Source organism: Cucurbita maxima, unplaced genomic scaffold (assembly GCF_002738345.1).
Source record: "Cucurbita maxima cultivar Rimu unplaced genomic scaffold, Cmax_1.0 Cma_Scf00046, whole genome shotgun sequence".
Lineage (NCBI taxonomy): Eukaryota > Viridiplantae > Streptophyta > Magnoliopsida > Cucurbitales > Cucurbitaceae > Cucurbita > Cucurbita maxima.
Window position 1 is genome coordinate 28,859 of NW_019272062.1, and position 13,995 is coordinate 42,853.

Below are 13,995 nucleotides of genomic sequence, written 5' to 3' on the forward strand. Positions count from 1 at the left end.
TTTTAAATCTAGTATTTTAAATGTTTTGATTCATATTTTATATTTCGATTATGTAATTTTAATCGTTTAGATTTTTATTTCGACCCATTTTAAATCTTTATTTTATATTTTGTAATTTTGGAATGAGAATATTTATAAACTTTTTATTTATATTTTATGTTTTGTAATTTTAAATGAGTTGTAAATTTTTTATTCATAGATTTTGATTTTAACTCGTTTTTTATTTTTTTTTATGTCATATTTTATTTAGGTTTAGATTTTGATTTTAATTTTTTTAATTTTGAAACTTAGGTTCTCAGATATATATATATATATATAGCGAATTTGATTCATATTTTATCTTTTCTAATTCTGGGTGAGATTCTAAATTTTTTATTTGTTTATTTTTTATTTTTAATTTGAATGAAAATATTAAAAAAATATATATGGTAAATTTAAATATATTTACGAACTAGTAAAAAAGGAATATTAATTTAGTTGTTAGGGGTCCAAGTTGAAATTATATCTTTCATACCAATTTCATATCAATGGAGACTAAATTTTTTTGAAATGTCAAAAATGAAAATCAAACATATATGTTGTTTCGAGTAGCTTGTGCTTGATTTTAACATTTAAATTGGTCTTTTTTTTGTTTCGTGTGAGATAGTGGTGTACATTCAACCCGACAACCTGAACCGACCTAACTAAAATTATTGATCTCTTTTTGTTTCGTGTGAGATAGGGGTGTACATTCAACCCGACAATCTAAACCAACCTAACTAAAATTATAAGAGTTGGGTTGAGTTTGTATTTGATTGGGTTAATTTTCTTAAACAAGAAAGAATTAGTTCGATTTTGGTTTTAAATAATATAAATTTAGTTCATGCATTTTTTAATTACAAATTTAATCCTTTTTTATTTTTCTAAACTCCATCTATTTTTCACAAAATTTAAGGATTAGGTTAGTTTAAATATTACACCTAATAATATTTTTAAATTACATCTTTTCTATTCTACAAATTTATTGATAAAAAAAATTAAATTAAAAAATTATAATTTCTTTAAGTATAAAATTTAATTGAATATAAAGCCATTAATTTTTTTTTAAAATTTAATTTTATTAAGGATTTATCCACACTCAAAAATTAAATAAATAAAATAGGAGAGAGAGAAGATAAGACAATTTATTGTTTATTTTTTTATTTTTTTTATAAGACTTTTTTTTGATTGAGAAGAGGAATTTATTATTTTTATTTAGGTTTATTTATTTAATTATTATTTATTTATCATATAATAATAATGGTTATAATAATTGAAATTTATGAATTTTATTGAAAATTTTAAATTTAAAAATATCCATATCAATAAAATAAATTTAGAATGAAATATTATTTTTATATTCTCTCAAAAATACTTATCATTAATTATGTAAATGAATTAAATTATAAAAACAACCTCAAAACCTAATGCTTTTCCTCTATTTGTTATGGGTTAGAAGGGTGCAAAATTGTCTATTTACAACTCATTATATTGAAAACAAACTAAGATTCTAAACTTTGGCCAATTTGTTTGTGATAATTTTTTGTTTTCAAATGAAGGTTTTGCACTCGATACTTTGTTGCAAATCCTCTTCCTCTACGTCGACAAAAAATACTCTTGGAAAAAAACGTGTCATAATAATGATTGACCTTTCTTCTTTTCTAATAAAGAATAGATACTCAAACATGGATTTGCATGAGCAAGCATTCGATCTAGTTATGACATGTTTATTCCTATTTTATGTTTTCTAATTTTAAAACTACTGTTCATTCCAATTAAAAAGAATAAGATGAGTAAATTTAAATATATTTATGAACGAATCAAAATAAACTTATAGCAGGTAGTAAATAAAGTATTAATTTAGTGGTTAGAAGTCAAAATTGAAATTATAGCTTTATACAAATTGAACTTAAAAGCATGAGCTTAATGCAACGCTAAAGTTCTTGAACGTATTAATGGGTTGGTTGGATTGAGTTAGTATTTTTAGTTGGATTGAGTTAATTTTCTTAAACCAAAAAAATTTAGTTCGATTTTAATTTTATATGATAACTCATAATTAACCCGAATTAATTACACTTTAAATAAAAGTGTAATGTTATCTATTTCCGTTTTGAATTAACTAATTTGAATTTAAGTTAATAATTTCTGTTATATTAAGCTAAAAAATAATTTGGAGGTAAACAAATAAATAAGTTCATCCATTTTTTTAAATTACAAATTTAATCATTTTCAATTTTTATACGTTTATTTCACACCAAATTAAAAAATGAGATTTACATTAATAATATTTTTAAATTACATTTTTGTTGCAATAATATTTTTAAATTACATTTTTGTTGCATTTTTTAATTGCATAATTTGTTAGATAAAAAAATTAAAAAATTAGAGTTTCATCAAATATAAAATTTAATTTTATATTGAATATAACCATGGATTTAAAATTTTAATTTTTGTAAGATTAATTCACCTCACTTAAAAATTTATTAAATTTATTAAATACTTTTTCATATTTTTTGAATTTCAAAATTAGTCTCTTAATTTTCAAAATTTGATTAATTCTTAATTTCCAAAAAAATTAAAAAAAAAATTATTTTTTGAATTACAAAATTAGTCTCTTCATTTTCAAAATTTGATTAATCTTTTAATTTCCAATTTCCTTTTAATTTCCAATTTCAAAATTTGATTAGTGTCTTAATTTTCAAAATTACAAATTTTTTCATTTTTGAAATAATTTTTTTTTTTTTTGAATTACAATGAATTACAAAATTTGTGCTCTCTTAATTTTTAATTTTCAAAATTACACATTTCTGATCTCATTTCTAATTTCTTAATTTTTAATAAATACAAAATCTAAAAATACTATTTTCTTAAACATTTATTCTAAAAAAACATCGAAGCATTTGGCACCAACGAACTAACGCCAAGTACCTAAAACTAACGACAAATAACCAAATAGCTCTCAAAACGAAGCACGATATGATATTGAAAACAAAAAGAATGTTTGAACAACATGATTCAGTTTTCTAAACCATCCGTGAGTGTCATCAAAGTGGCTGGCGGTTGTTGTCTGTATCAAGTTCACAGTACAGGACTCCCTTTCCATCTAGATCTTCATCTTGCTTCATTTGATCCACCTCTTTTCCGTTTAAGATCGGAGTATTATCTTCCCGGTTCAGCCTCGACAGTTCGTTCTCCGGGGACTCGATCGAGTCCTTGACGCGTATCTAATCAACGGAATCAGTAGCATTGTCTTTTTTTAGTGATTACAGACAAAGATAGCCTTACAAGTCTAACAGATCAATGCAGAAAATTTGGAATCATGCACATTAAGCCTGGAATTTAATCGAACATGTCCCAAAGGATTCTATCATTGTGCTCACTAAGTTCTTGGAAAATGAAGCCATAACTCAAATATATTATCTACAAAGTTCGAAAAAAGAAACAGTGGGAAAGTTGAAATTATCTTATGAGAGCTCTATTGTTACCGCCTAAGCCCACTGCTAATGAATATTGTCCATTTTGGCCCATTATGGATCGCTGTCAGCCTCACGATTTTAGAATGTGTCTGTTAGGGAGAGATTTCCACACCTTTATAAGGGGTGCTTCATTTCCCTCTCAAACCGATGTGAGATCTCACAATCCACCCCTCTTGGGGATCTAATGTTCTCATTGGCACACCGTCCGGCGTCTGGCTCTGATACCATTTGTAAGAGTCCAAGCCCACCACTAATAGATATTGTCTATTTTGACCCGTTACGTATCACCGTCAGCCTCACAGCCTCACAGTTTTAAAACGTGTCTGTTAGGGAGAGGTTTCCACATCCTTACAAGGGATGCTTCGTTCCCCTCTCCAACCAATATGGAATCTCATAATCTACCCCCCTAGGGGAGCCAACTCCTTGCTGGCACACAGCCCGGTGTCTGGCTTTAATACCATTTGTAACAATCCAAGCCTACCGCTAACTGATATTATCCGCTTTGGCCCATTACGTATCACCGTCAGCCTCACGATTTTAAAACGAGTCTGTTAGGGAGAGGTTTCCACACACCCTTGTAAGGGGTGCTTCGTTCCCCTCTCCAACCGATGCGAGATCTCACAATCCACCCCTCTTGTGGGTCCAACGTCCTCGCTAGCACACCACCCCGTGTCTAGTTCTAATATCATTTGTAACTGTCCAAGCCCATCACTAGCAAATATTGTCCGCTTTGGCCCATAAGTATCGCCGTCAGCCTCATGATTTTAAAACGAGTCTGTTAGGGAGAGGTTTCCACACCCTTATAAGGGGTGCTTCGTTCTCCTCTCCAACCGATGTGAGATCTCACATCTATTAAAAACATGTTAGACCATCGACTATTCACTATTGTAGGGCTATCTAAGCTTGAACCAAATAGGATGCAAAAACTAGCTAGTGTTCCTAGTCAAAACTCCATCAATTGTCAACTCTAATCTATACTTTTAATCGATGCATCTTATACGAAAATCCATCGGCATCAAGCACGTTTTTTCCTTTCCTTTCCTTTTTCTTGTTAACCAAAAACATGACTTTCATTTCATTCAAATATACAAACCTGCAGCGGTTTCATAATCTCCAACTCTTGCTCATTGGATTTGTCAAGTGCATCTTGAGCTTGTATTTCCATGGAGTTTAGAACCATCCGACTGAGAAAAGACACTTGATCGGACATGACGCCGAGCCCTTTCAAAAGCTTCGACCCGAGTTGTAAACTAGTCTGCACAAACAAATTGCAGAATTATATGTTGAAGGTATCCAGAAGTGTCTACAAGAACAATAACTAAGCTTCATGTCCTGATCACTCAACACCGATACCTCAGCGTCTTCCAAAATAGCATCCGTCGCACCTGCATTCTTTAAGTCTAATAGATGCACCACGTCTTTTGCTCGGGCGTAAATTGGGATCTGTGGTCATAGAAGCTTTGTTATGTTCAAAATCAGACCGAAAATAAAGAGAAAGCGTGTTCGTACAGCTGGGAAAGCAAGCCGAAGCTTTTGAACAGCCTCGATTGTCGCCTTCTTCTCTGTGAACATAACCATGACAGCTTTTGGAGAAGAGATTCCAGCTGATTGCAAAACTGCTGGTCGTGATCCATCTCCATAGAGAACAGGAAAACCGAGCTTTCTAGACGTCTGATGATGAAAAAAAACCATAGAAGTGTAAAAGAAGGAGCTATTTCATGAGAGAACACAATGCCATTGCACATATGGAAGTACAAGAATTTAAATCACTAGACCATTGTGAAAAAATGAAAATCTAACCGACCGACCTTCACGACGGAAAGATCAATGTCAAATGCAACATATGGCCATCCGGGAGTATTGCGATCTGCCCCGGATACCAAAGGTGTAGATAAGAAATTAGCCAGGACCTACGTAAAAAAGACGAGATTCAAAAGAAGAAAAAACTTTTGGTTGGTATCCTTGCTAGATAATGATTCTTAATATAAAACAAGAAAACATAAATACAGGCGGATACATACCTGACCCATTTGGCCAAATCCAACAATGACGACGGGTTCGGTAGCGTCAAAATTCACCGTATCTGCAGCTTTCTGTGAAAATTTCACGTTTCAAAATATGCCGACTATATTGGTACGGTAAAAGAATAACTGGTCTAGACCAGCATCCAAGTATTAATTTCTTTGTTTCCTTATTTATTTATAACCCATTAGAGAAATTATTTATGTAACAACTCAAGCCCACTGTTAGCGGATATTGTCCTCTTGAGATTTCCCCTTTGGACTTTCTCTTAAGATTCTTAAGACATGTCTACTAGGGAGAGGTTTCCACACCTTTATAAAGAATGTTTTGTTCTCCTCCCCAACCTATGTGGAATCTCACAATTCATCCCCCTTCGAGACCCAGCATCCTCGCTGACACTCGTTCCCTTCTCCAATCGATGCGGGACCCCCCAATCCATCCCTTTGGGGCCCAATACGCCTCATGTCACCCCCCTTCGGGACTCAACCTTCTAGATGTCACATCGTTCAGTGTCTGGTTTTGATAACATTTGTAACTGGCCCAAGCCCACCATTAGCAGATATTGTCCTCTTTGGGCTTTCACTTTTGGGCTTCCCCTCAAGGTTTTTAAAATGCGTTTTCCACACCTTTATAAAGGATGCTTCGTTCTCCTCTTCAACCGATGTGGGATCTCACCGTTCATCCCCTTCGAGACCCAGCGTTCTCGCTGACACTCGTTCCCTTCTCCAATCAATGTGGGACCCCCCAATCTACCCCCTTTGAGGCCCAGTGCGCTTCATGTCACCCCCCTTCGAGGCTCAGCCTTCTAGCTGGCACATCGCCCCGTGTCTGGTTTTGATAACATTTGTAATGGCCCAAGCCCACCATTAGCAGATATTGTCCTCTTTGGGCTTTCCCTTTTGGGCTTCCCCTCAAGGTTTTTAAAACACTGTCTGCTAGTGAGAGGTTTCCACACCTTCATAAAGGATGTTTCATTCTCCTCTTCAACCGATGTGGGATCTCACAATTCATCCCCCTTTGAGGCCCAGCGTCCTCGCTAACACTCATTCGCTTCTCCAATCGATGTGGGACCCCTCAATCCACCCCCTTTGGAGCCCAGCGTGCCTCGTGTCACCCCTCTTCACGGCTCAGCCTTCTAGCTAGCACATCGCCCAGTGTCTGGTTCTGATAACATTAGTAACGGTCCAAGCCCACCATTAGTAGATATTGTCCTCTTTGGGCTTTCCCTTTTGGGCTTCCCCTCAAGGTTTTTAAATCGCGTCTACTAGGAGAGGTTTCCACACCTTTATAAAGGATGCTTCTAAAGGTTGCTTCATTCTCCTCCCCAACTGATGTGGGATCTCACAAGTTACTTAAAAATATCGTTCCTGCTTGTCTTCGTAGTTGGAATCTCGTGTACTTACCACGTAAAGATACTAATATCTTCATAATACAATTTTATTGCTAGCAACAAATGCAAACTTAATGCAGGTCCAATCAAATGCAAATCAAACACCAAGTATCGAAAGGAAGCCTTAAAGTTAGAACATACATCCTCTGTCTTGTAGTTTTCACTGATGAATTCAGATGCTTTTCGTCCAGCTTCATTAAGCAAGGGAGTTAAAGCCATTGACAAGACAACAATAATGATGAGCAGCTTGTTTAACTCGAGTGGTAGCACTCCAAGCCTGCTACCATGAAGAGCAAATAATAAGCAAACATGAAGCAGGGATTCATGGTGGAGAATAAACAGGCACCATCTAGGTTAAGACTTGCCTGTTTGCCAGAGAAAACACTACAAATCCGAACTCGCCTCCTTGAGATAGAAGAAAGCCTATTCTTACGCTTTCTTGAGTAGTGAGGCCGACACGGGGACCTATTGCTGTTATTATAAGGGTCTTGATTGCTATTAAACCTGCCAAAAGTGCAAGAACATTTGGCCATTCTCGGAACAGGAGCTGCATAGAAATGATATCACTTATTAAACAAGATGCAGAGGAATCCTGAAGTCGTCATAGTACGTCTTATACAGGATGTCGGAACGGGGACCTATTGATGTTATGATTGAAGCAGGCTTGAAGTCGTCGTCATAACATGCATAACTACATGAACCAATAAAGTAATCTTAAACCCATACATGGAAAACAGATGATGTTGCACCTGGATATCGATCGAGGTCCCTGTGGTAACGAAGAATAACCCAAGGAGCAAGCCCCGGAATGGCCGAATATCTGCTTCAATCTGTGTCCGGAAGTTTGTTTCTGCTAATATTGCCCCAGCCAAAAATGCTCCCAGCTGTACTGTACATCAAGTCTAATTAAGAGTTTATAAATATGAAAAAGCTATTCACATTAGCTGTTCCCAAGCATGAAAAATGAAACAAACCGTATCACTAAAGCCCAATTTCTGAGTGATTAGCGAAGTGCCAGCAACAGTCAGCAGGCAAAGGGCCACAAAAGCCTCTGAGCTTCTTGCTTCCGCGACAACCTGAATTTTGAACGCTCTTGGTTAAGATCCTATAACAAACTCGGAGCGACCCTTACTAATACTGCCAAAATAAGCACAATGCAAACCTCAAAAACTCGCCTAAGAATCAACTTTCCTCCAAGGGACAGCAGACCTAGGCCACCTAAAGCCTTCAAACTTTCTTGTGCAAGCATCGGCCAGATACTTTCCGTGCCCAAATTCTAGGACGGAGACGTAATACACAAAGTCAAACTATTTGATAAACGTGATGGGGGGGAAAGAGTAAAGTGTACAAAAGCAATCACAGGGAACATTTTAGATGAGCAGCAGAAAGAACATATAATTCCCGGAAAATCGCTTTAATTATAGATGTATCTCTAAACAATGTTAAGCTTTCATGTACCTGGCTCTCGAGGACGGGAAGTATGACCAGGAGAGGGACAACAGCAATATCCTGCATCAAACAGTAAGCATTGAAGAAAAGTTAGTCATAATTCTGATAGAACTTTGAAGAAAGTATATAATATAAGAAAAGAGAACGAATTTGAAACAAGTCCTGAGAATAAATTTGAAGGGGACAAAACCTGAAGAAGAAGTATCCCTAGAGTTGCCGAGCCAAATCTTGTCGCGAGCTCTCCTTTCTCTGCAAGAAGCTATCAATGATAGGTAAGGTCAACTATCCTAAAGGCTTCCCATTAGCATATTCTAACATTGTAAAATGCAATAAACTATAAACATTGTTCTTCTGAATAAATTTAATGAAAATAGTAACAATAAGATATAGAATCTTGTCGTTGGATTGAAGTGAAAGAGGATTTGGATGATGAGATATTAAATCAATTTATACATGATTAACGATAACTACGGTGATATATTAGATATTATCTCTAGACAATAAGCTCATCCCTATGAACATTGGATTGGTTTACGTCTTCTTTTCGCCCTATTTCCCCGTGCCAATGCTACAACTGTTCCTGTTCTGTCTCTTAATGTAACAGCTCAAGCCCACCGCTAGTAGAAATTGTCCTCTTTAGACTTTCCCTTTCGGGCTTCCCCTCAAGGTTTTTAAAATGCATCTGCTAGGAAGAGGTTTCCACACCCTTATAAAGAATGTTTCGTTCTCCTCCCCAACCGATGTGGGATCTCACAATCCACCTCCCTTGGGGTCCTACGTCCTTGCTGGTACACCGCCTCGTATCCACCCCCTTCGGGGCTCAACCTCCTCGCTGGCACATCGCCCAGTGTCTCGCTCTGATTCCATTTGTATCAGCCCAAGCTCACTGTTAACAGATATTGTCCTATTTGGGCTTTCCCTTCGAGCTTCCCCTCAAGGTTTTCAAAACGGGTCTACTAGGGAAAGGTTTCTACACCCTTATAAAGAATGTTTCATTCTCCTCCCTAATCGACGTGGGATATTTTATTCACAGGACTCTCTGATCCAAAAATCAAGTACAGAAGGATTTAGGTTTGCAATCTTCAGGAGTTTATACTTGCCACTCCATTTAGTAGTCTTGTCCTGCATCTTTTCATGAAATTACACAAAATGGAGACCCTAATAAAACAAAAGGACTTTATCTCCATTACAGGCTCGGTAGAGTTAACACCATAGACACAACCCGACTGCAAGTATGTTCTATTGTTCTCAATATATATATATATATAAAAAATAAAAAAAAATAAAAAAAAAAAATACATACTTTATTCCTTCAAACTCATGTCTGAATTGGTGTACAGAAAATTAGACAGATTAACATGTTTGATCATGAGAGTACTTGATTAATGTACCTGTAAAACAAAAGCTGAAGAAGATAGAGAAAGAGCTGCACCAATCACAACAGCTTCATCAACGCTTCTGATGTTAACCTACAATTCAGATAATCATATCTCAAGTTAGTGAGTAAATGCAACATTGTCATCATAACATACAAGGTAGAAATGAAGACAAGACTTCCAAGCCAAGACTGCAGTCATAACACAAAAGAGCAGATTTTATTGTTTGAAGTTGTAAGATCCCACGTCGATTGGAGAGAGGAACAAAGCATTTGTGGAAACCTCTCCTTAACAGACGCGTTTTAAAACTTTGAGAGGAAGCCCAGAAGGGAAAGCCTAAAGAGGACAATATATGCTAGCGGTGGGTTTGGTCTGTTACAAATGGTATCAGAGTCAAACACCGGGTAGTGTGTCAGCGAGGACGTTGGGTCCCTTGTGAGATCCCCCCTCGGTTGAAGAGGGAAACGAAGCTTTCCTAATAAAGGTGTGGAAACCTCTCCCTAACATATGCATTTTAAAACCTTGAGGGAAGCCCAGAAGGGAGAGCCCAAAGAGGACAGTATCTGCTAGCGGTGGGTTTGGGCTGTTATAGAAGTTCTTACAAAATTGAGCAGCAAAACTACAAATGTTTATACACGTGGAGACGACTCTAGAGAAGGAAATGAAATTTTTTTAAGAGATTTTGCACAAAATATAATGAGAAAAAAGAAAAAAAAAAGAAAAAGATTTTTGTCAAAAAGATCTTTTATTTACAGATATTCCCTCCAATCTCAACTTATGAAGTCAAACAGCCAAAATAAATTGGGATTCAGAATTTCCATCAATGTAATGCATATTAAATATCGACCGAAACAGAGTGCTTACCAAGTCGGGTCTGGCGTGAAAAAGGAACACCAAAATTCTTGTACCAATAGCCCCATTAGGAGGAAGTTCAAATGCAGTGAAAGCAATAGTAGATAATATGACCTTCAAACGAAAAGGTAGGAGTGTGTGAGTTAATAAGTTAAAAGACTTGATACTACAAGCGACAATCGATATATTTGAATCAAGCATCGTTTTTTTTTTTTAGAACTATACCTGTGTCAAACCCATGCCAAAAGCAAACCGCGCAAGAGCCTTTAGACGTGCAAATGAAAGCTCCAAACCCATCTCAAACAGCTAAAAAGGAATAATGTTAGTACAATGTATAATTAAACAAACACACTCGCAAGCCATGCATGCCCATGCCCGAATACGACACGTAGTTAAAATCATAAATTGGGAGTGGAAGAAGCAATGCAATATGAAGCCAGATTAGGACGGTCGAACCTCTAATACTTCACATCACCTTTCTTCCACATTCAAGAATTTATTTCATTCACTTAATCTTAATGTATGTTCATTGTCATTCAATGATAAGATGACAACGTAGCATGGTACCGACAAACTTCGTAACTGAAGCAAGAGTTGACGTGGCTTACCAGGAAAAGTATTCCCCATTCGGACAAAACTTTAACATCTACAATATTTCTAATCACGCCAAGTTGATTAAGTACAATCCCAGCGAAGAAGAAACCGAGTATCTGAAAACAGCCAACATATGGTCAGATTTTGAATCAAACATGAAGAAAAATGTACATTAATTCATATTATTTATGTATTATAATGTAACTCCACCAAGCTTAAACACGATAATACACAGCTCATTTTGTGCTGAACGTCGTATTTACAGCTAGATTTCTTATTGTTATATTCACACATTCAATAAAGATAACTCGATTTCAAAAGATCTGAATAAAATACGAAAAGTAAGCGGAGAAGAAGAAAGAGAATATCACTCTTACAGGGCTAGCCTTAATTCTCCTAAATAGAGGAACAACTACGACAGTCACAGCTAGGAATGTCAATGTATCCAAGCCTAAATCATTGATGACATCTACAGCAGCTGCAACATCAAGCGCTGCACGCGTTCTTAATCTTTCCCTCCGTTTAGGCCTATGATTAAACCAACTGTATCCATTCGGTCCAACTACTTTGAACGTTACCGTAGCAGTACTGCTGTGGACTAAAGAATAACCATTCCTCCAGCAATTTATGGTACATGATGGAACGGCGACTTTCGAGTGTGGATAATGTAAGTTGAAGGAAGACCCACAAAGTTGATGAACAGTATGAGAGTAGGCCCTGAAAGAATTCTTCTGTTTAACTGCACTATAAATCTGCATAGTAATAAACAAGTGAAACAACTGAGAAACACAGAGGAGACTAAGTCCATATTCAACAATTCATTGTCCAAATCTCTTCACACGCTTTGAAATCAAAGATCACCAAGATGTTTCACTCAGCAGTTTCCCAGAAACTTATTATATTGTTTTATATTTCAAATCAATCATCTCATAAGAGAAACTAAGCATTGAAAATCATAAAGATATGCAATTTTCAAGCCAAATTACATAACCAATCATAAAACACATTAAGAGATGGCCTTGGGAAGTTCATCAGGCATCCATATACCCAGCCCCATCAAGATGCCTGAAAAACGTCATTTCATAGGATCAATTTAAAGGTCAAAACCCATATTTATGTTATCAACCAAGAGGTCAAAGTGTGAGATCCCACATCGGTTGGGGAGGAGAATGAAACACCCTTTTATAAGGGTGTGGAGATCTCTCCCTAGCAGATGCGTTTTAAAAACTTTGAGGGAAAGCCCAAAGAGAACAATATCTAGCTAGCGGTGAGCCTGAGCTGTTGCAAATGGTATTAGAACCAGACACCGGGCGATGTGTCAGCAAGAAGGCTGAGCCCCGAAGGGGGTGGACACGAGGCAGTATGCCAGCAAGGACGCTAAGCCTCAATGGGGTGAATTGTGAGATCTCACATCGGTTGGGGAGGAGAACGAAACACCCTTTATAAGGGTGTGGAAACTTCTCCCTAGCAGACGGGTTTTAAAAACTTTGAGGGAAAGTCCAAAGAGGACAATATCTGCTAGCGGTGAGCTTGGGCTGTTACAAATGGTATCAAAGCCAGACACCAGGCGATGTGCCAGCAAGGAGGCTGAGCTCCAAAGGGGGGTGGACATGAGGCGGTGTGCCCAGCAAGGACGCTGAGCCTCAATGGGATGAATTGTGAGATCCCACATCAGTTGGAGAGGAGAACGATTAAGGGTGTGGAAACCTCTCTCAAACAGACGCATCTTAAAAACCTTGAGGGAAAGCTCAAAGAGGATAATATCTGCTAGCGGTGGACTTGAGCTGTTACACAAAGGTTCACATCTCAAGCCTTTTATCGTTGAACTTCACAAAATTACCACATTATCATCATCCCTAACAAATTCCAATCTAATGAGTTTGTGATCATTTTTTGAGAATGGTTCTTTTAAGAAAATCAACTTTCAGAAGAACACGTATTTTTAGAATTGTTAAAATTACTCTTGATTACATAACCAAACACTTCAAAATATTTCAAAACAGGAAAGATTGTATCAAACCACCTTTGACACATTCAAAACTCAAACTCACAAGTCAAATAAATAGAATCATACAAAATCCAAGAACACACATCAATACAGTAAAGATTATGAAACATCATAGCATGAAAAGATGAATAACAAAATCTAGTAAAACAAGAAGCTACCTGGGAGTGGGAGCTCTGGCAGCAACTAATCGGCTCCAACATATTGCCTAAACTCGTAATTCCAACACACCCAATTTGAGAAACATTTGCTAGTTTAAAGACAAACCCAGAATTTCTAAACCCAAAATTAGAAGATTAGAACACAAATATTTAGATGAAAAACAAAACTAAAATGTGGCTCAATATCTGAGGCCAAGAAATGCCCACGATCCAAAGTGAATTATAAGTAGCGATTATAGAAATGCGCTTACATTGCCGGAATTTGTCATGCAGCGAGAGAAATTGGGAAGATAGAATGGGACTGGGAGTTGAAAATTGGAATAAGCGGACACGCCATAAAGGGTAGCAATGTTTTTACGTGTCAGTTTTTGCGGCATTGGCAATTCCTGCGATCGGGCATGTAATCCAGTACTCATCCGAAAGAGGACGCTTGAACTTGAGCGACGGAAAATCTCAGCCACCAATCTAATCACTGTGTAATCCAATTGTGGTTCAGAATGAACCCCAATATAAAATTAATAAAAATATTTTTAAAAAAATATACTTAAATTTTTAAAAAATTTAAACTTTAAAAAGTTTAATTAATAATAACCTTCCATTTTTTAAAAAAAAAGTTTTAAAATACATTTTTCGTTAATAGTATGATTAAAAA

General features: G+C 36.3%; 1 protein-coding gene across 2 annotated transcripts; it reads right to left on the minus strand.

Moving 5' to 3' along the window:
• Nucleotides 1-2,910: 2,910 nt before the first annotated feature.
• Nucleotides 2,911-13,822, minus strand: LOC111470600 (K(+) efflux antiporter 3, chloroplastic-like). Of its 2 annotated transcripts, none has more exons than XM_023116159.1 (20): nucleotides 13,595-13,822; nucleotides 13,344-13,432; nucleotides 11,555-11,929; nucleotides 11,192-11,293; nucleotides 10,809-10,889; nucleotides 10,596-10,697; nucleotides 9,747-9,824; nucleotides 8,546-8,614; nucleotides 8,365-8,415; nucleotides 8,069-8,182; nucleotides 7,881-7,982; nucleotides 7,656-7,790; nucleotides 7,272-7,453; nucleotides 7,048-7,183; nucleotides 5,516-5,587; nucleotides 5,303-5,404; nucleotides 5,004-5,165; nucleotides 4,848-4,937; nucleotides 4,588-4,749; nucleotides 2,911-3,242 (listed from the first exon to the last, which is right to left on the minus strand). In XM_023116159.1, the coding sequence occupies exons 2-20, from the start codon at nucleotides 13,383-13,385 to the stop codon at nucleotides 3,063-3,065; spliced, it is 2,337 nt and encodes a 778-aa protein (XP_022971927.1). In that variant the 5' UTR covers nucleotides 13,386-13,432; nucleotides 13,595-13,822; the 3' UTR covers nucleotides 2,911-3,062. The 2 variants fall into 2 exon arrangements, with proteins under 2 accessions (XP_022971927.1, XP_022971928.1); XM_023116160.1 differs by having other exon boundaries at nucleotides 13,344-13,458.
• Between the last annotated feature and the right edge of the window lie 173 nt (nucleotides 13,823-13,995).